The sequence below is a fragment of the Chaetodon trifascialis genome, chromosome 17 (genome assembly GCF_039877785.1).
Source record: "Chaetodon trifascialis isolate fChaTrf1 chromosome 17, fChaTrf1.hap1, whole genome shotgun sequence".
Taxonomy (NCBI): domain Eukaryota; kingdom Metazoa; phylum Chordata; class Actinopteri; order Chaetodontiformes; family Chaetodontidae; genus Chaetodon; species Chaetodon trifascialis.
Genome location: NC_092072.1, coordinates 8,226,205 through 8,247,072, shown reverse-complemented (window position 1 = coordinate 8,247,072; position 20,868 = coordinate 8,226,205). Strand labels below are relative to the sequence as shown.

Here is a 20,868-nt window from a genome sequence, read left to right as displayed (position 1 = left end):
ATGCAACATAAAATTGACTTCACATTTCTTAAGTCTTCTAAACTGCTCAGAGTTCACTTATGCAATCGGTTACAAAGGGTCCAAAGATGACACAGGGTTGTTTTTTAGAGGTCATGAGCCAATAAAGTTTTTTTATTGTAATTTTATGTATGGGAAAAACAAAAAACAAAGTCTACCAGAGCTGAAAGTAAAAGCTGATTTATAGATAAGTGTATTGACAGAAAATTAATTGGCAAATATCTTGATAATTGATTAATGATTTGAGTCATTATTCATTCCAAATGCCAAACATTTGCTTGTTTCAGCTTCTACAATGTGAGCGTATGCCGCTTTTCTCTCTTTCATATATTTGTATATTTGGTCAGACAAAACAAGCAGTTTGACGACATCATGGTGGACTAAGGGAAACTGCGATGGCCATTGTAGATTGTAGAATCTAGATAGCCATCTAGATTTTAGAGGTAAAATGATGAATTAATTGAAAAAGCAATCAACAATCAGCAGATTGACCTGACGATGGAAAGGCTTAATTTCATCATCTAGTTACAGCCTGAGTTGTGTCCTTAATGCAGTCCCAGTTGGTAATTGCAGGTCACTTGTAGATCAGTATAAGATTAACTGTACTTTTATGGGGATCCATGAAGAAACAGGGTTCACATGTAGATGTTTGGGATGTGGTGTGAACAGCACAGAATGAGCAGCCATTTTTAAAGCTTAAATAGATGCAAAAGCACTGATGAAAGCTGTCCCAGCTGAAGGAGCACGTATCACTCGTGTCTTCTGCCTGAACCTGCTCATAGGTTTTGTTTGTCCTCACGCCCTCCTCCTGCAGCATCTGTGTTTGTCAGCTGACTCCTGTGACTCATCATTTCCTCTAATTGGCCAGTCATGATTGGTCCAGATGGCCCAGATTCAAACGCTGGACTTGGGTGCTTCCCGGTCCTAAAACCGCAGCATTCTTTCAGCCAATCAAGCAATGCAGTGCTCCATGACATCACTGCCTGAGGAATGAACTGGCATAACAGTTGTGTGTGGAAAGTGACCCGGCTAACAAGGAGGGACTGGGTGGTTTAGACTGCTCCTATGAGGCTAACAACCATCAGTCAAAGGGGTCATTTAGACAGAATCAGGCATCTCGTATGTGTGTGTGTGTGTGTGTGTGTGTGTGTGTGTGTGTGTGTGTGTGCGTGTGTGTGTGTGTGTGTGTGTGTGTGTGTGTGTGTGTGTGTGTGTGTGTGTGTGTGTGTGCGCGCGCGCATGCATGTGCGTGCACATTGCCAATGTTCTCATTGGGCAAATAGCAGGAACTTTCCATCTCCTCCTGAGTGCAGTTAAAGCGCTGCGGTTTTGATGAGTGCTTACACAATAACATGGGTTTCACTGAGGCCATTGAAAACATACTTTCTGCCTGTGAGACATAAAAGCACGAATATAATGAGTGAAGTTGTGTAAGCCGTGCATTCCTGGTCACACACGATCGTTTCACTCTGCATCTTTCAGGCAGATACTAACTGTATCCAGAGATGTAGTGAAAAGTCCTCTGGTACAATTTTTACGTGGTTGTACTTTATAGAGTATTTGCGTTTTAGGCTACTTAACATCTACTTAGAGGCAACTATTGCACTTTTTATTGCACACGTTTATTTGACAGCTTTTATTACAAGTTACTTAAGATTTCACATTAAAAAAACATGTGGGGGTGAATAAAATATAATGCATCGTTAACAATTGAGCTGGCCGCGTGGCCCAACCCTTTTGTCTTGTAACAGATCACAAAAAAAACAACATTTGGGCTTATTTCATGTGTCTGTATGAGTTGTTAGCAGCTCCACCTAAAAAAATCTTTCCCATCTGTTCTTCTTTAAACTTTTAATCCAGTATTTCACAAAACAGCAAAGCTTAGAGAAAAGTCCAGAATATTCAAACAGTTCATGTTGTCTCACAGAACTTCTCTTCCCTTCTTTCCTTCCCTGTTAATCATCTCATGACCCATCAGATTTATCTTGTGATCTTTTGAGGGGGCCAACATCTAAGTTAGAAACCACTTTACATACATTAATTGCACTTAAAGTAATTAAAATTTGGAGAGCAAAATGTAGCATATACTTCATACTGTACAGTATTCTAATATATGTCATACAAGCGCTTTTGTATTTATGCTTTAGGTACATTTTGCTGATAATCATGCTGTAGCTTTACTTGAATTGCAGTATTTTTTACATGGCATTGATACTTTACTTGGGTACTTCGTCCACCACTGATGCAAACACACACACGTTTACCCACAGAGGTTATTGAGAACATTCATCCTGGAGGAGGCCCAGTCATCCTGCTTGCTCAGCACTGTGTGTATAAACTGGGAAGCACTTCAGAGGGGCGCTTGTCTGCACGCTGTTTGAAAACCTGGAAAAACCATCGTGGCCTGTGAACCATAGCAGCGCTCTCCTCAGGAAGTGCTTGAGAGACCCCGAAGGTCCATTTTTCACAGCAAGGTGAAGTCAGCCGCAGACTGAACCACGCAGTTGAGCTTTAGTTGAGTAAGACGGACTTCAAGGACACTCCGTTCACATTTCAAGTCTGTTTGTATATTTTGTTTGCATCCATTATGCTGCAAAGTGGGAGCAGCTGGAAATCTCCCTGCACGGTGTCAGAGGAAGCCACTAAACACTTCGTACCTGGGTGCAAAGCCAGAGCAAAGGGGTGGGGGAATTTTTATTGAGCTCATTCTGTAAGTAGTTACAACTGGAAAGCGGAGCATATGAAGTATAACCTCCCCTGATGCTCAGAAATAATTTTCTCATGACCACCCTCTCTCTTGCACTCACTCATTTTCCTTTCCACTCCCTGTTTCCCTCTCGGCTTTGCCAAACGTCTCTCGAGCGGAGTTTAGAAAATCTGAATTGTCTGTGGGACTTTTCAAAGTAATTGACTACATATTGAGTGAGCATAGAGAGCTAGGAAGACAAAGAGCACACAGGGGACAAGGTACTGGATTGCAAATGGAAAGATGGAGGGGGAACGGTGTGGAATAATGGGGAGAGTCTGAACAGTAGACAGTGATGTAAAGCGATATGCAGACAAGGGAATGGGAGGTGCAGGGAGGAGGCAACATACAGGACGTCTGAAAAGGAATCATCAAGCAGTACGTTCATAGAAAACAGTTTATTAACATCATGAAAAAAGTCTTGGACACTGCAAAACAGCTTTAAAAAAAGGAATGTGAGATTTCCGTATGATACAGAATAAGTTTAGTTTTATAAAAGCATCTAGTGTCCCATCATAATGTACATTCATGTAAACTGAAGGCTTCTCTACACAGTTTGACCAACATCTGACTGGCTGGGAGGAGGACGAAGAAGTGAGTAAATGCAAACCATGCATGAGGCACAAAACAGGAGTATTGTATGACAGTCGAGAGAAAAACTTCCTCATTCCCTCTCATAAACTCTGGTGCAGACCACATCCCCAGCAGTCATTGTCTGAAAGAAAAGAGGCACAAAAAGACAGAGTTTTAACCACTTTCTAATAAGGAGCCTATTATATAATAGTGATTAATGTCTTTATTATAATTTGAGGAATAATTTACTCATGCTTTATTGATCAAAAAGCATTCCTCTGTCACTTCCTAACTTTTTATCTAGGTCAAAATTTTAGTTGCCTGGTACTTTTAGCACCAAACACCTGCAAAGCTAACAACTGACACTTTGTCTTTTAGTGCCGATTAGCAAATGCTAGCGTGCAAAATGCTAATCTAAGATGCTGACCATGGTAAACATTACAGCTGCTAAACAACAGTATGTTAATGTAGTCACTGTGTGACTGCTAGCATGTCAGTGTTAGCATTTAGCTCACAGCCTCACACAGCTGCTAGCATGGCTGTAGACTGTTAGAAATGATTTATTTAAAGCATTAGTGAGTTATTTTTGCACCAAGCCCTTCGTGAAGGGTGTTAACTTTATTTTTAATACTGTGAAGCTCTCAGACAAGACAATCATCTTAATTTTAGTGTCTTTTTAAATCTGATATTCTTTTCTCGTATTTGTGCTTCTCACATATTAATTACCAGTATCAGCTGTCCATCGTTGGTCAGCTCCCGGGTCCATGACGTCTTGGGCCCATCGCCTTTCTGTAAAGTCTGTTCACAGCTGATCTTGCTCTCTGTTTCCCACTTTGGAAAACTCTGCAGGATTTCATATTAGAAAAATATTAATAACTGGCTATGAACACTGTGAAGTTAGAGCAAAGTTTGGGTTTCATCATGACTGGAGCTCAGCGTCAACATTTTTATAGCCTGTCAGGAACTATGTCCATCACTGCTCACTCAGCATGAAGAAATGAAGAACAGATTCGTGCATTATCGTCAGGACTGACTGAAATGATTTCCATATGTTTCTTATGTGCAGAGCTTGGGCTGGCTATGCTGTCCTTGGCCAAACGCTGGTATGCATACTGACATTAAACAGGAATGTTACACTGGAAGTTCAGGGATGCGCAGTACCGTGCAGGGACGTCCGTCCACTGTGGCCTCACTGAAGGACTGACCCACAGTGAAGGAGACATGGGTAGTGCGGACACTGGTGGATGTCTTGATGGACAGACTCTCTCCCTGCTGGGTAATTTCCACCGCCGGGCTGGAGGCCGCTGTCACTGCAATCTTCCTCAGGAACACGTTCACACCTGTTCACACACAAAGAGAACTGATATCACACTGCATTCGATGACAGCTACAAGAGCATTTCAGCAATTTTCAGTGTTTAGAGCTCAAAAAACAAACTTCATACAGAGCATCTTGTAGGTTTTTACTCTGATTTCTTATCTTGCTCATATCTGTACTGAGATATTGTGTTGCTAAGTCCATCAAAGTGAATCTTTCAACACCTTCAGTGTTTTTTTGACAGTGTTATGTTATTGTTATGTGGCGAGGCAGCTGTGAGGGATTGTTTGGATCATTTTTCCTCGCTTGGCGCTTTCTGAAACTATGTCATCTGACATTTGGGAGTCAACAGCTAAACAGCAGATTTTACGAAAGAATTAACAACTAAATTCTTGTCCTTCTTTTCACAGTGTCCATGTTTGCTTATTATTTGTCTTCTCAGTTTGATTTCCCTTCAGAAAAGGTTATGAATGCAATGCTTTTTGGCAGCCGACGAGTTGTCAAAACAGTCTGTGCTGATGCAATGCCACGCAATGGCATAACTTTGATGGAAAAAAAAAAAGGAGCAAGACAATGAAATATTCATTGTGATTTATGTGTTAGGTTCAAGTCTCTGCGTGCTGACTTTGGAGAACTTAATGTATGGCATGCTTCAGAAAATGGTAGTGAATAATGTGAAGCATACGTGATCTGTACTAAATTGGTTACAACATGCAAAACCACTGGTATGGACTTTTAAACCACTAAGTACTGTGACATTGTTAAGTGATGCTTGTCATCCCCCATAATTCAAACCTTATTCCAAAATACAGTAAATAGGTTAATGATGGTCATCATTTCACAAATGGGCTGCAAACAAAAGTTTGTTTTGTTTGATGCTTTAAAGAGACGATCACTAAATAAAAAGGGTTTTGTGAGTATTTTTCCCATTTTGCATCTCTTTATAGTCATCTCCCGTCTCTTTGTAGTTGTTTTGCGTGTCTTTGTGGTGGCTTTGTATTTTGTATATCTTGTGTTTTTTTATGTTGGTGTCTGTTTTGTGTTTTGTATTTCTTTGCGTCTCTTGGGGCTAATTTTGCGACCCTGTGTAGTTGTTTTGTAGTTTTGCACATCTTTGTAGCTGATTTACATCTCATTGAGCTTGTTTTGCATCTCTTTGTAACCATTTTCGGCCATTTTGCGTCTCTTTGTACAACCCCAGGTCCAAAGAGCTGGAACGCCGTGTAAAATGTAAATAAAAACAGAATGCAATCATTTGCAAATGCAATGTGTTTACCGACAATGGTTTAAGAAATTGCTTTGAGCCCATGCACTAATAACCTTTAAGCAATCACGTGTTTTGCCAAAGTGTTGAACCTCGCCCCATCCTTGCTTACGAATGACTGAGCCTTTCAAGAATGCCTTTGTGATGTCAAAAAGGATGAGCACATCAATTATTTGTTTTAAACAGCGTCCCAACTGTTGTCGAATCAGTGTGTGTTTGATTGGCTTTCCAACAAGACATGCTAACAGTTACTTCAAACAAAGGCTTTCACCCAGGGGCCCTCCGACCCCTTGTACTTATATGCCTGTGCCTGGTAGGCCCATTCTATAATTCAGCCATGGATTCATGCAGCATAATACCATAAATATAATAGGGTTTTCAGCAGAGGGGTTTAACCTGTAGGAAAACAAATGCCTAGATGCTGTTGAAAGAACAGATATCTTATATCAACATCTACTGTATGTGCTGGGTCGGTGGAGATGTGAGGCCATGTTGTTTAATGAATGTAAAGCAAATGTAAACCACCTGCTGACCCTTTTGTTTTTGCTACTATTCATGTGAGATGGACCAGCTTCAGAAAGATCAAGACTACCCCTCAAATCAAATTCAGTTCAGACCATATTTGCTCATGGAGTGGCACTAACGGAGGTACCAACACACACACACACACACACACACACACACACACACACACACACACACACACACACACACACACACACACTAGATCGGGTCAGCGAGGCCCAGGGAAGTGAAGGAAAGTCAGTCTCAGAGCTGGCTGGCTGCTGGGGCCCATGTCAAGGCTTAGTTCCGTTTACACTGGCTCTAATTACAACCGCATGAGGAGGACCCTGCTTCAGATGAGTCTAATCTAACATTCCTCCACAGGCTATTTGTCTTCAGATTTTTAATGGATGCCACTGGCTGGCCCTCGCCTGACCTCTCCCTTTCTCCTGCTCACTCCTATAGTCCATCCAGCCCCTTATGGCTTAACAAGACCAATATTCCCAGGGACAGTGTGCAGCAGTGCAGGAGCAAACCAATCTAACCACAAAGAGCCACTTCAAACCACTTTGGTTCTCCAGCTGACCTCTGAGCCAAGTGGATTTCCAGTTGATAATGCCAGCGACAGCATGATTGACAGGTCTTTGTGCAGAGATGCTTCCCCTTCCCTTTTCTTTTTTGTACTTTAACAGTGGAGGTTAATGGTTGATGATAAACCAGATGACAATATGCTCTTTGACAGTAAAGTGGCATCAAAGTTTCAATAGTTTTTGCACTTAAAGCAGTTTGATTTAAAAGCTGGAAAAAAACCGGGATGCAACCTTGTCTTACGTTGGAAATCCTTTTGGCCAGTTAAACAGCTTTTTTGGGGACATTTTCTTGAAAACGGTAAAAAAAAAAAAAAAAAAATACACGAGGCTAAATGCCCCAGATGCTTTACTCACCCAGTGCTTTTAAAAGTTCCTCGAAATTTTCCGAAGACTTCATTTTCCATTTTCCTGAGAAATCTGTGATTGTCTTCTCCATGTTAGGGATGATTTCTGCAGGTCAGAAGCCGATTCTGCTCGCAGGCTCTCCGGTCCGTGTCCGTCTGTCTGTCTGTCCGTCCGTCCCTCTCCGTTAACCAGCCTGTGAAGCCGTCTCCTCTGCCTGCATCTGCGCCTCCATTGATTGGCTGACAGCTCGCCTGGATCCGATGCTGGTCCAGCCAATACAGGCGCTGGTGGCAGGGAGGGACTTTCCCCCCTCGATCCCGACTGTACCCTCCACCTCTGGCAGCATGGTGAAAGATTTGGATACGAGCTGGAAAATGCTCTTCCAGTAAGAGCTTTGATGCTGATGGGAAATTAAGGAAAAGCGCTAATTGTCCTTTGTTTGTCCCAATTACCTGTCAAGAAATCCAGAAAATGGGTGATAGGTAACACAGAGAAATGAAACATAGATGGAACTTGTTATACTACTTGAGCCACGATGTGTTAAGGTCTAAGATGTGGAACGTGAAATCAGATATCAGGGTTAATGAGTTCAGAGGGGGGTGTTATAACGAGAGAGCGAAAGGATAAGACAACCGTCAAGCAAAGTGCCATCAGCATTTTCACACCTCTCTTAAGGTGTGAGAGAGAGGAGACACGTCAGCAAAGTGTATTAATTATAACCAGACAGCAGATATACTGCAGGCTGCCAGTTTCATCTCATCTCAACATGTTTACCGCCTCAGTGTGTGCAAGGATATATTCTGCTAATGCTGCCATCCTTCAGGTCTGACATACCTTAATCCTTTATATTTAGGTGTACTTGTCTATCTATAACTAACAACTTTAACTAATAAGTTGATTACAATTCAAGTGTAGCTTTATGTGTAAATGATGATGACACTGGGTTTTTGTACTGTTACTGCAGCCCACAAAGTCAAGGTGAATTAGGCTGAGTTGAATCCAAGGATCACAATGAGTGACCTTGTTGATGACTTGGCTGATTACTGTGGAGCTAAATACATTTTCAGTAAAGGTTGAAGATAGCATAAAAGGAGTTTTTTTTAATGTCCACAATCAGGGAGATTTGATAATAGCACCTGAAATCGAATAAAACTCAGTGAAAACCTAACTTTCTTTAGGTTATATACTTTCTTTCTGGTTTCTCTCTCTCTCTCTCTCTCTCTCTCTCTCTCTCTCTCTCTCTCTCTCTCTCACACACACACACACACACACACACACACACACACACACACACACACACACACACATGCACACATATTGCCAAAAATATTTCATCAGGGCTGGATCAGAAGGGAGACCTCTGGAAACATGATGCAGTGCATCCACACAACAAAAGGAGTCATGATGTTATCTGTGCCGGTCGTCTCAGCATTCCTCCCTGTGGCTCCATGCAGCTACTGTACCCTATAAAGTTACAGCGACATGGGAATTAGCCTCAGCAGGTATTTTAGACAAGAGAAAGGAAATATAAAAGCACTTTTGAATGCAAATGCGACTTAACCACCCAGGCCAGCCTTCACCGCTGGCTGACCTCAGACTGAGATATGCTGAGGACAACAGCAGCTCAGGGATGAGAGGAAGAGGAGAATAGCCTTGATGAAAGAATAACACTGGACACCGCCGTCCCTGTTGCTACAACAACGGATGTTGTTTCATACATCTGTGATTGCACTGAAAGCTGTCTCCTTTCATATAAACTATAAGAACTGATGCTTGGTTCCCTATACTGTGGAGACATGGATGTTTTTGTTGTTGTTTATTAATATAGATTCATTCATTTAGGGGACATTTTAAACAAATATTTTCTGACATATGGCTGATTTTTACGATGGCCTACTTTGAATTTCGCCAAGACAAAAATGGTGATGACACTTTTTATGTGAGTTGTCATCAAACCAAATACCACTTCTTTAATTAGAATTGTGAAAAATGAACATAGATGTTACAACAAATATATATGAATTAATCTCTCCAAAAAATTGCAGTTTTGAGTCAACTCCAACAAATGAGGAAAGTTATTAACAGGTATAGTTGAGTCAAGCGTCACCTAGCGTTTATTTGTAGGTTTTCTGTCACCGGAACCTTTTATCGTTAGGTGTTTCCACCCGGTCGGTGGTAGAGCGAGTACCGGTCTCATCATGTCGAGGCATCTTCGTTTCATTGCGCGGACAGTGATGGTTCGTGACGGCAACGTTGATGCGGCGTACAGGACTTTAAACAGGTCAGACTCATGAATTTAAGATACAATACGAGATAAAGCCTGTTCTTATCCAAAGAATGTTTAGCTAACGTTAGCTTAGTTGGCATTAGCTTAGTTAGCATTAGCCTCCTGCTCAATGTCACATAGCTGCGGCTGCGCAGTGGTGTCACACATTAGCTAAGGTTGGTTTTGATGTTTTGATGGTTTTGTAAGACACTTACAATGCTAAAATAATAAATAAATGATAAAATAACTTTGACGCTAAGTCATAGCTAGTCAAAGTGTGATTGGCAGGTTATGGTTGTTTCTCAAACATTTTAAAAACAAGAGAAACAGATTTCATGAGTCAAGACATAATTATTGTTTTCTGCTGTGCAGAACCAGGAATTTGTGCGATATTTTTGTGACCTATTGCGGTTTTTACAACGAAAAGCAAAGCTGGCACATGTACCGCATTCAGTGTTTGTCTGTCGCAACTAGTATTTTAATTCAAACCCCATACCCAGGTACAGCTTGAAAGTTTAGGATTGCAATGAAGATGTAGAGGATTGTAAAACTTTGGTGCGTGTAAGCAGCTGTGGTGCTTTCTTGGCTTTTATTATAATGTTTTGTGAGTAAAATGTGTAAGCCTTCATATCCATAAATTCACTGAGGTGTCTAAAGAACAAAGGAATGTATGTTTCTCATGTTTTATGAAGCACGTACATTACAAATGTGTTCTGCTGCACCACTGATAGCTTTTACTCAGAGTTGTAAGTGGATGTGTGACTGTAAACTGACTGTATTTCTTGCTGGTTGGACAGAAAAATCTGCAACATTAATATAATTTTATCAGTACATTGCAAAAAAAAAAAAAAAAAGGCTATCCTGGCTGGAGTATGGTACATACTGCTTTGCTAACCAAAGCAGAAAAATGCCATTAATGTTAAACTATACAAATGATTTACCCTCTCTGCTGTGCCAGCATCACCTGCATTTCTTTTTTCATTTACCTGTTGAACAGAGTGTCTTGAATGCAACCCAAATCCCAGTCATTCACATGTTTTTTCCACATACTCCAGGATCCTGAGTCAGGATGGGATTATTGAAACAGTGAAGAACAAGCGCTACTTTGAGAAGCCCTGCCGAGAGCGACAGCGGAAGAACTTTGAGAAATGCCGCCGGATCTACCACATGGAAATGGGCCGAAAAATTGCCTTCATCTCCAGGACAAACAGAGAGGATCCCTGGCTCGGCTGCTAGTGAAATGGAGTGTGATGAAATGGGACGTTGTCGGTGGACTGGTTGAGACATGGCCAGCAAAGTGGAAGAAGCAGTCAAGATCGGCGCAATGTCACTGTCACATCTAAATGGACTTGGGAAACACTGAGGACGAAAAGGCTTTCATGTTGTCACATTGTTTAACAGTAAAAAGAAGAAAATGTTTGTGGACGTGCATTCATTGTTCATCTTCCCACAAAATCTTACTATTAAATGTGAGGCAATTGCTGAAAATCTTGAGCTTGTGAAAAAGTATTTATCACACTTCTGTTGGAAAAGAAAGAAAGAAAGAAAGAAAGAAAGAAAGAAAGAAAGAAAGAAAGCCCTTTATTTGTCACACACAACACAACATGCTACACACACGCCATGCACCGGTGAAATTCTTCCTCCGCTTTTGACCCATCCTGGTAAGTCCTTCCTCCGTGGCAGACCAGGAGCGGTGGGCTGCCAGCTGACCAGCGCCCGGGGACCCAGTTTCCTTTTTGTTGCCATTGGCGGTGATCTTCTTGCATGTTTTTTTTTTTTTTTTTTGGGGGGGGGGGGGGGTTCATTTTTATGGAGGATCCCCCAGGTGAACACAGGGAGAACATGCAAACTCCACACAGAAAGGCCCCTTTCCTCAAGATAAGGGGCAGCAGGCACCGAAGGCAACAGCGCCCCAGGTGGGAATCAAATCCAGGACCTTATAGCTGTGAGGCGACAGTCTTGCCACTGTGTTACCATGCCACCTAACAGAACAGCAAAGACAAACTGGTTTCTACTGTAAACTTGGTGGCACAGTGGAAACACTATCGCCTCACAGCTAGAAGGTACCGGGTTCGATTCTTGCTGTGGGCACCGGGGGGCGTGTCCTCCACCATGCCTTAGGTTCCTGCTCGAGGAAAGAAGCCTTTCTGTGTGGAGTTTGCATGTTCTCCCCATGTTCACCTGGGGGATCCTCCATAAAAATGAAACCCCCCTCTAAAAAACATGCAAGATCACCACCTGACCAATGGTGACGGAGAAGAAACTTGGTCCCCGGGCACCGCTGTCGGACGGAGGAAGGACATTCCAGGATGGGATAAATGTGGAGAAATTATTTCACAGAAGCATGTCGTGTGCAGTTTCCCCCCCTCATAACTCTGCATGGTGTGTGAATTGTGACAATGAAGGTTGTCTTTCTTTCTTTCTTTCTTTCTTTCTTTCTTTCTTTCTTTCTTTCTTTCTTTCTTTCTTTCTTTCTAGCTATCTAAACACATTTGTGTTTAGAAAGGTCAATTTAGCTACAGAAAAGCCTCAGAAGTACTTGGATGTGAGGAAATTCAAACGATGCAGTCACTGTTCATTAATTCGAGGTCACGGCTGCACAGTGTGGCGTTAATGTCCGCTGATGGTGTCGGCCGCCTCGTGCAAACTGCCAGAAGCGAGATCCATCAGCTGTGCACATCTGTCCAGAGCCTGTGCTTTCACCTCAGGGGGCTTTAAAGTGAGCTCTTGTTCTCGCTCCCCTCACGCAGGGAAAGTTAAACACTCACACCAGGCTCGCTTGTTTGAGAGGTTACCAGGTCATGTTGATGCCCTGTCCCGTGGCTTCAGTCTGTGGACGGGTGGAAGTGTGATCTTCTGAAGAAAACAACTTATCTCTTGTGGTGTCTAGCTTTGCTGTTTGGTTTTCTCAGATTCAACTCTACCCCAGATATAATGGACTGTGAGCAGTTATCATTGAAACTGCAACCCCAATTCCAAAGAAAGTTGGCACGCTGTGTAAAGAGTAAATAAAAACAGAATGCAATCATTTGCCAACAAACTGCATTTACTGACCTCAGTTTCACAAAGTGTTCCTGAGTGGAATGATCCGAGCAGGTGTTTTTGGAGCGTTCCACGACTTTCCCAATCGACTGATGCTCCTGTTCCAACTTCTGGAAACGTGCTGCTGCATCAAATTCAGAATGAGAATATATTTACAAAAAGTTGATGAGGTTAAATTTTTAATTTATTTGTACTGTTTTCAATTGAGAACATGTCAAAAATTCTCTCTCACCTCCACTGTATTGCGGTGACGGAGGCAAATATCTCAAAATATGGGAAAATTAAACAGAAAAATTTGCTACACACAGGTAAAATATGCTCTTTTGAACTGAGCAGATTGGTAATATTAGTGTCATTTGCAATCATCCAGCATGTCTTTTTCAGCGAAGGGGGACACGGTCTGTGCAATATACACAGGTTGTGCTGTCAGTGTGCGGTAATATGATTGTGAAATGTGCAAATGTGTTTGTTGGCCTCTTCCCAGCATCCACCTCAAACACACACACACCCTGACGCTTCCTTATCACTAACAAATATCAACCACAGGGCGGGCAGAACTGCAAACGCGTCACCGCCTAGATATTACATGTCACAAGATATTATGACATGTCCTTTAGCCACCTGTCTCATCAAGAACTAGCCACACCTGGTTAGAACCATGGACAGCAGTTCTCACTTAGCTGAGAACCCTGTTTTTTGCAGATATTATCTGCAAAAAAATCATAAAGCAAACACATTCCCACTGCGACCAGCAGATGATGCATGCAGGCTGAGCATCCGCACCTTTGAAATGGTAAACCGGCCTTCAGCTCTTTCAGTGTTCACAGTTCTGTATACAGAGAGCCTTTGGTATTGGCTGCAATTGTTTGCGTGGTTTCTCTATCAGCTTGATAGTACTAAACATGCTGTTTGCTTGGTGACAGTATCTCTTTTGCAATCCAAAAATCTGGAACTAAATGTCGCTATGCAAACCTCAGGAGCAGGCACCAAGCCTGCTTTCAAAAGACACCAAGGAGCCCCAGGCAAGAAACACAAACACCATAAAAAGAACATTAGTGATCATCTGATGTGCAGGGGGATGCTTGGAAATTCAGTGGTCTTGCGAGCTCTGTCCAACTTGAAGTTATTTTGCGATAATGGAAACAACAAGGGCAATTCATCAGTATTGTTCAGACTATAATTAAGTTTCATACCAGTCACCGGAGATGTTTGACCGCCTGGCTGAGAGTCAGACTAAGACTGCTTCTCTCCTCCACATCCAGCACCAATTTGCGAAATGGTCTCATAATTCTCATCGTTATCACCATAAACATCTGTTTTTTGGTTATATGCAGCCTTCTCAGCCAGTCAGTTAGTTGCCAGATACATCATTCTGCAGGTAACAGCATCCTATTTGTGCACACAACGCAGTGATTGACTGCTCAGCATATAGCAATCTCATTATGTAACTAGTGTATGTAAGAGTGTCCCAAGCTTTCTGTCTCTAGCTCTAATAGGCCTATGATGCTGTACCTCATAATCTTTTCTGGATTATTAATATTCACTTCATCATGAGCAATGAAGAAAGTAGAACCTCTAAAGCAGAAAATTTAAAAACCCAAAGTCCAATTGGGCTGCTCCTTACAAGTATAGCCCTGCATCACTATTATTATTATTAAAATTTCCATGAATTTTATGATCATTTGGGAGAATGTGGAGTAGAAGGATGGTCATATGTTGAAGTGGCTTGTCATACATGACCAGGTAGTAGAGTATCTTTAGGTATGATTGTTATTTTTGGCTCCACCACTGTGTTGGACTTTGTCTCAAGCCTAAATGTGGTCTCCATTTATCTTTTATGCACATTGTTGTCTATGCGGGTGGGCTTATATTGTATCTGTATATGTCTACACTGCCTCTTCCAACAGAAGACAAGTTTGCATAAAGATAAAAACAAATAAAAAAAAAGAAAAAGTAGGGGCTCTAGATCACAAATTTCCGCATTTTGAGCTTTGATTACAGTTATTTCCCCCCAAAGAATAGTGTCCATAAAAACAAGCCATTAATTGTAACCTCATTTGAGTGCCAGCATTTCTTGCACGACGGCGGCCGCGTGCTGTTCTTCTTCTTCTCCAGCCACACCACGCGCACGTGCGGCCGTTGCAGGTGAGGTGGGATCTACGCATTTACCGGCCAACCGACGCTGCGAACGCTGCCGATTGGCCAAGCCTCTGAGCCAATGAGAAGCGATCCAGCGTCTCTCAGCCAATCGCGGCGCCGTGGCCGTTCAGCACGTGTAGGGTCCGTTGCGCCCTGTGGGTACTTTTTGAACTGGTTGGTAGCCTGAGTAAGTAAACGAGAGGCGACCAGGGCTTGAATCAGCACCGAGGGTCCTGACAACAGACGAAGCCGCTGTTAGGACACATCTGTGCCCACGAAGGTAGCCGTTAGCTCGGTTATACTTCTGGAAGAGCCGAAATAGTTCAACGTGTTCAAGAAGCGCAACGTGCCTTCTCACGCGTCGCTTGTTTGTTTCACCGTCTTTGTGAATCAATTTCTGCTCCATCTCGGAGGTAAGAGCTCTTCCTTCCCTTTTCTGTTATTTTTTTGTTGTTTTTCAGACTCGACTTATTACTTGCTTTACCTTAACTAGATTAACAAGCCACTTTTCGTCATAACTTTCATGTTACTTCTCTGACTAGCTGCCTTCGGGCGTCATGACAGGACCGCACGTACTGTGGTTTTTATGTGTTTCACGAAGGTTTTGAGTTAAGTGGCAACTTTGAAGTATCCTCACTTGTTTATACAATACAGCATGGCTGTAGAAATCCTCCCAATGTTAAGGTGAAATCATAAAGCAGGTCAAAGGTTTGTTATTGATGTTGAGGTTACACGAGGTGATCACTGTCAACAGTGGATGTACACATGTCCCCAGATGACCCAACTATTTTCCACTGAGCACAGAGTGTACCACTCTGGGTCTGCAGGAGCTGATTTGCATAGGAGCAGGTCCTTCGAGTGCGTGCGATAATATCAGTGTTGATCCTTTGCCTTGTCCTCATCTTGATTATGATATACTTGCTGAGACTTGGTGAAATCCTCACTCATGGCTTGGCAACAAGAACACAAACTGCCTGATACTGACTGGATTGGATCGTCTTTGGCTGCTTTTGCTAAATTTTGAGATTGTTTTCGAATTTCTTCAGCTTTTCTACACACTTTTTTTTTTTTTTTTTTTTGCTGTAATATGGGTTGACTGGTACTGATGCAGTGCCGATGTTGTGATGCTGTATGAGAAAAGTAATTTGATGGTGATATAGCTTTGATTTTCTTGGTCTGTTGAAGGTGAGACAGTAAACATCTACAACACTAGAAGATATTATGACATGTCATTTAGCCAGTATCACATTTTACTAAATGTTTTACAGAGGAGTCATGTTGGGGATGGATATTTCATATAAAGGCTTTGATTTGTGCAACTGGCAGACCCAAAGAGATCTCCTTTTAGCATGTATTATACTGATTATGTGCTAAGTTTCTTTGATTAGCATCCTGCAGCCCTGCCTGTTTGATTTTGCACTCACTGAAGTTCTGTTTGGACATTATCTCCTCGTCTCCGCAGATGAATTCATTGGGCACTTCTTCCAAATGGCCATCTTACGACTCGCTACCCTCCACCTCGAGCTTTCTCCTCAGCGAGAGTGAGCAGACTGAGGATGAGGCAGATGTCTTCTCGGAGGGAGAGGGGGACAGCGGAATGACAAAGTCCCTCTCGGTTGGTGAAGGAATCGCACTTTCTCGAAATTACCTCGGATTCGCAGCTCGCTCTGATCGGCCGCGCTCGAGGTCCAAGGGCGACCAGCCTGAGCGCTGCCCTGATGAAACTAAGCATCCCGGGTCAGCCTCTTCTCCTGGAGCTGCCACGCTGGGCTCGTCTTCAGCAACACCAGGGGACTTGGTCTTCGCTCAGAAAGTGAGCAGCCTTAAGGTCTTTTTTGAGTTTTTATGTTGGCCAGATATCAGTTCAGTCATAGCAGTAAAACTATTCTTTCTCCTTAATCCCTCAGTGTGCAGATTTGCGCAGGTTTACCCGGCCTTTGTTTGAGCTTCTGCATGGACTGAAGACTGGGCGATTTGTCAAAGGTATGTGGTTGAGCAATGTCAATCATCTCTTCTCAAGTTTTAGTGCATCTATCCCATCCTGTAATGAAAACCCCAAGTCCCACTTTGCCTTGACGGCTGTTTGGTATATTTTGATTGTGACAGGTTTATCCAGTTTCCAGCAAAGTGTTGCCATAGACAGACTGCAGAGGATTCTTGGGATAATACAGAGACCTGAGATGGGGTAAGAACATCACAAGTAGGGTATTGTTCTTCTCACCCGTACCCAGCAGTGTTTCACTAAGGCTGACCAAATTCTCTTCTCAAATGAAAGACTTTAAAGTTTCTTTGTAGACTGGCAGAAGAATGTTTATCAGTCACTTTTCAGAATCCACGTGAACCGCTCGTCAAATAGGCTTAATTCAGATCCACCACACAGCACTTATTTAAAAAGAGAACGTGTCACTTTTAAAATTAGTTTGCCTTTTACTCCCATTAATTCCTTCTTTCAAACCAGTGGTGAGGAGCACCAGGAGTGTCAGAAGTTGGGATTGCATTAAAACAGAATTACAACTGGTGTTAACTGCATGCCAGATGACTCAGAGCACACAAGGCCAGATTGCCTCCTAAGGTACCATATGAGCGGATTCTCATGGTATAATTAACAGGCTATTTTTATAGAGTCTGGCGCACTGCCCACTCACGCACATAAAACACACCAGGACGACATTTCATCACTTCCGGCAAACACAAATCAGTCAGCACGTGCTGTTCACTACAGAGCCTGTATGTAACCAGTACTGACAGTGTTATCTTCACCTGTTTCCCCCTGCTCCACTCTGTGTGTGTGTGTGTGTGGAGGGGCTAAGCACTGCCCTCTGTGAAACATGAGGGCGGAGGATATTAATGCTCGTGTGAAACTGTAGCAGCGGCATGTGCAGCTGCAGAATGAAAACACGGAGGGCAGCGCCCAGCATTGTCATTTATGCTTGTTCCCTTTTTTTCTGCAGAGAGAAATACCTCCAAAACCTGCTGCAGATAGAGATGATGCTCAAAATTTGGTTTCCTCAGGTGGCATTGCAGTCCACAGATACACCAAGCCAGACCACCACTCCCAGACTCCCACCACACTGGCGCCAAAATCAGCTCCACATGCCAGTTAAGGTGAGTGTCATACTGGATGTTCCCTTTGTTATCATATGACAATGCCTTGGCAAGTGTGCCTTAATCAAACCACGGGCCTCATGAGGCAGGGAGGTTAACATGACAATACATATATTTGTAAAACGACCAAGCGTCCATGTGAAATATATTAATACATTTAGGTGAAAGAAGGCCTAACAAGATGAAATGAGAAAGCAAAAACAGTATTGCATTAAAGATTTAGGGGAGCTATATAAAGCATGTTTATGAGAGGGTTAAAGACATTAACGGTAGTTCTCCTTTAAGACCTTGGTTTGTCATGGTTGTTATTTTTGGTTTCGCTTTCCCGTTCCAGAAGAGAAAAATGAGCTGGTCCGACCCTGACCACTCTGGCAAAGTCCAAGGCAACCATAAGCAACATCAGCATGGAAAACACGGGAGCTGCGAGGCTGCGACTTCACTTGACACCGCCTCCACGCATCTACCTGGATCACCCAAGAAACAGAAAACTCGAGCTGAAGAAACAGTCGGACCAGCTTTGGGCAGCTGTACAGCTGGACACGAGTTCACAGACAGCACTCGCACTTTAAGCAGGCCGTCGTGTTTATGTAGCACGAGAGAAAGTGAGAATCGGAAGCAGCCTGAGTTTTCTCTGCCCTCCCCTTGTGGCAGCCCAGCCACACAAGACAGCTCAGTGTCCTCAAGCAGCACCATTACTACAACTGACTCACCTTAGCTGGCCTTAGCTGACCTTGGTACCACATGGAGGTGCCACAGCATGCCAGCCAGAGTGAAGGCAGAGGGCGCACTTGATTACATAAGCATAATGTTTGGCACCGAGCCAGTCTGTGATGGCTGCAAGGCATGTAAAAACCAGAAGAGGAGGAGGAGAAATGCAGAGACACTTGTCGACACTATCCAGTGTGGTTATTGCTCACACTGGTGTTATTGCACTATATTACCATGAAGTGTATATTTCTATGTGAGAGTATCACTGAATTTTGCTGAGTTAAAAGATGTTGGAAGTAGTTTAGATGTATAATGCGTTAAAAGCAGTCTGTGGTCTGTTTTGTATTTTTTCATCATGAAACGCAGCCCTGACAGTGTAGGATTTCACGCTATTGGTGGAAAACGAAACAACCAGATGTCACTTTGGTGAAAATGAATAAACACAGAGGGTCATTGCTGTTGTAGAATTCAGCAGCTGTCCAAAAAAACATTCATTTTTCCAGCAAAAATGTCATTTCCAGCTTTTACATGCAATGATTTTTTTTGCTTTTCTCTGTCACATATGATAGTAAACTTGCACTCCAGGGACTTGTGATAAGCATTTTTCACATTTTTTTTGCATTTTATAGACAAAAAAACATGATGATTTGAGCAAATCATTGGCAGCTTCATTTGTAGTGCAAATAATTGTTAGTTGCAGCGCTGATAAGGTTATAAAAATTTCAATCATGGACACAGTTGATTAAAAAGGGCATGTAAGATGCTTAAAATTGTATTTTGCCAGCTGATTATAACCTATTGTTGCACAAACCCATTTAGCCCCCTGCCAAAATGTGCCAAACAATACCGATTTGCATTATCACATCATGTGCACCTTATTTCACGTCACTTTTTTATTCACGAGCGTTTAACACACACACAAAACCTTTGTTTCTTTGTAAATAACAATAGATGTACTGACACTTACGGTGAAAGAGCTACATTTTGTACGGGAAATAGCACAACCTGATCGAAAATGACTGTGGTAGTTGAGGAAATAAGAGAAACTTGGCCAGAGTTTTTTTTTTTAAATTACACATATGAGTTTTAAGTGACTGTTTTTTGTTTTTTTTTACATTTTGGAACAGGCGTGATATATTTGATCGAGCGTACACTGAAACAGATGTAACTGCACTTTGGCTGACAATGAGGAAATGTTACGCATTTGTTAACTTTAAAGAGTTGCAATATTATTTATTAAAGTGCTGTTTAAAAGGATCTGCACTTGAAAACCTCAGCGCGAGGGCTCTGCAGGTACTTGAATCAGAGACTACAGGTAAACCTGTCTTTTGATTGTGTTTTATTTGAAATCTTGTCATTTTGGATGCGGATGGAAAGGCATAAAAAGTCAATTTAGCTTGTTGCCAGGCTTATTTTTCTCACAGATGCCCCAAATGCAATGTGCAATCGTGAGGGCAAAAATCAGCTTCTGTGTCCCATTTAAAATGAATTTGTATCTGACTTGTAAAATGTGTATCACTCAAAGTGCTTTACTCTTGATTATGTAGCAGGAAATATCATGGAGACGATAAACAAAACTATTTCTACTCCCGAACACATCGATCTTTTTTTAATGGCATTTGTACCACCGTATGTGAAATCGGATATCATTCATGTTGAATGGTGTTTCATCTTAGGTGGTTTGTCACCAGTAAGCCTTACTTATATGACATAAAGGTAACTTGCCTGAAATGACGTCATTAATCATACATATGTGTATTATTTAACTGACGATGGTAACTATCATCATGTCACCACATATGTCATTGCAAACCAAATGTGCTGCTGTGTAGATGTTCTTCAGGCTTCACCATTAGTCATTTTCATAGACCCTGAGTTATGTTATTGAAAATGTAAGCACATGATTGAGAACAATCGTGTAGTGTAGTGTTGCTTTTGTATATAAAATGTGGCATCCCAGCGTACAGTTTGCTGTGCTTGGTTACAAACCTTTCATTTGTGAAATCAGAGGAAAAATTTTAAGTAGAATAAAAATCTTATTTCCCAATTGTAGGTCTTAAATTTTGTCTTGTTTTTAGTTTCTTCATTTTAGCCTCTTTCTTTGTTTCTCATAATGAAATTGTCATTACCGGTGCTTGATAAATGCACGTTTTTACATATTAAATGAACGATGTGGTTCAACACAAAACAGAATGTTTGTTGATTTCTGGAGTGAAATACAGTATCAGTCCAAGCTTGTCTGAAGTAGATC

The 20,868-nt window shown here is 42.1% G+C and overlaps 3 protein-coding genes across 3 annotated transcripts; 2 read left to right on the top strand and 1 right to left on the bottom strand.

The window, feature by feature from the left end:
- Positions 1-2,715: 2,715 nt before the first annotated feature.
- Positions 2,716-7,511, bottom strand: crabp2b (cellular retinoic acid binding protein 2, b). The gene is made up of 4 exons (XM_070984852.1): positions 7,367-7,511; positions 4,499-4,677; positions 4,064-4,180; positions 2,716-3,479 (listed from the first exon to the last, which is right to left on the bottom strand). The coding sequence occupies exons 1-4, from the start codon at positions 7,446-7,448 to the stop codon at positions 3,429-3,431; spliced, it is 429 nt and encodes a 142-aa protein (XP_070840953.1). The 5' UTR covers positions 7,449-7,511; the 3' UTR covers positions 2,716-3,428.
- A 2,026-nt stretch (positions 7,512-9,537) lies between these two features.
- mrps21 (mitochondrial ribosomal protein S21) lies at positions 9,538-11,114 on the top strand. Its single transcript, XM_070984911.1, has 2 exons — positions 9,538-9,638; positions 10,679-11,114. Exons 1-2 carry the CDS (start codon positions 9,556-9,558, stop codon positions 10,857-10,859), a joined length of 264 nt encoding a protein of 87 aa, XP_070841012.1. The 5' UTR covers positions 9,538-9,555; the 3' UTR covers positions 10,860-11,114.
- Positions 11,115-14,965: 3,851 nt separating this feature from the next.
- ciarta (circadian associated repressor of transcription a) lies at positions 14,966-20,662 on the top strand. The gene is made up of 6 exons (XM_070985139.1): positions 14,966-15,217; positions 16,267-16,617; positions 16,712-16,787; positions 16,911-16,989; positions 17,756-17,909; positions 18,244-20,662. The coding sequence occupies exons 2-6, from the start codon at positions 16,267-16,269 to the stop codon at positions 18,622-18,624; spliced, it is 1,041 nt and encodes a 346-aa protein (XP_070841240.1). The 5' UTR covers positions 14,966-15,217; the 3' UTR covers positions 18,625-20,662.
- The last annotated feature ends 206 nt before the right edge of the window (positions 20,663-20,868 follow it).

Excerpts from the sequence above, each read along its gene's own strand:
- crabp2b (XM_070984852.1), bottom strand. The coding sequence starts at position 7,448 with ATGGAGAAGACAATCACAGATTTCTCAGGAAAATGGAAAATGAAGTCT. Across the intron at positions 4,181-4,498 it reads TGGACGGACGTCCCTGCACG|AGTTTTCCAAAGTGGGAAAC; the intron begins GTACTGCGCATC and ends GAAATCCTGCAG. Across the intron at positions 3,480-4,063 it reads ACGATGGACAGCTGATACTG|ACAATGACTGCTGGGGATGT; the intron begins GTAATTAATATG and ends CTTTTCTTTCAG.
- mrps21 (XM_070984911.1), top strand. The coding sequence starts at position 9,556 with ATGTCGAGGCATCTTCGTTTCATTGCGCGGACAGTGATGGTTCGTGAC. Across the intron at positions 9,639-10,678 it reads GCGTACAGGACTTTAAACAG|GATCCTGAGTCAGGATGGGA; the intron begins GTCAGACTCATG and ends CACATACTCCAG.
- ciarta (XM_070985139.1), top strand. The coding sequence starts at position 16,267 with ATGAATTCATTGGGCACTTCTTCCAAATGGCCATCTTACGACTCGCTA. Across the intron at positions 16,618-16,711 it reads ACTTGGTCTTCGCTCAGAAA|TGTGCAGATTTGCGCAGGTT; the intron begins GTGAGCAGCCTT and ends TTAATCCCTCAG. Across the intron at positions 16,788-16,910 it reads GACTGGGCGATTTGTCAAAG|GTTTATCCAGTTTCCAGCAA; the intron begins GTATGTGGTTGA and ends TGATTGTGACAG.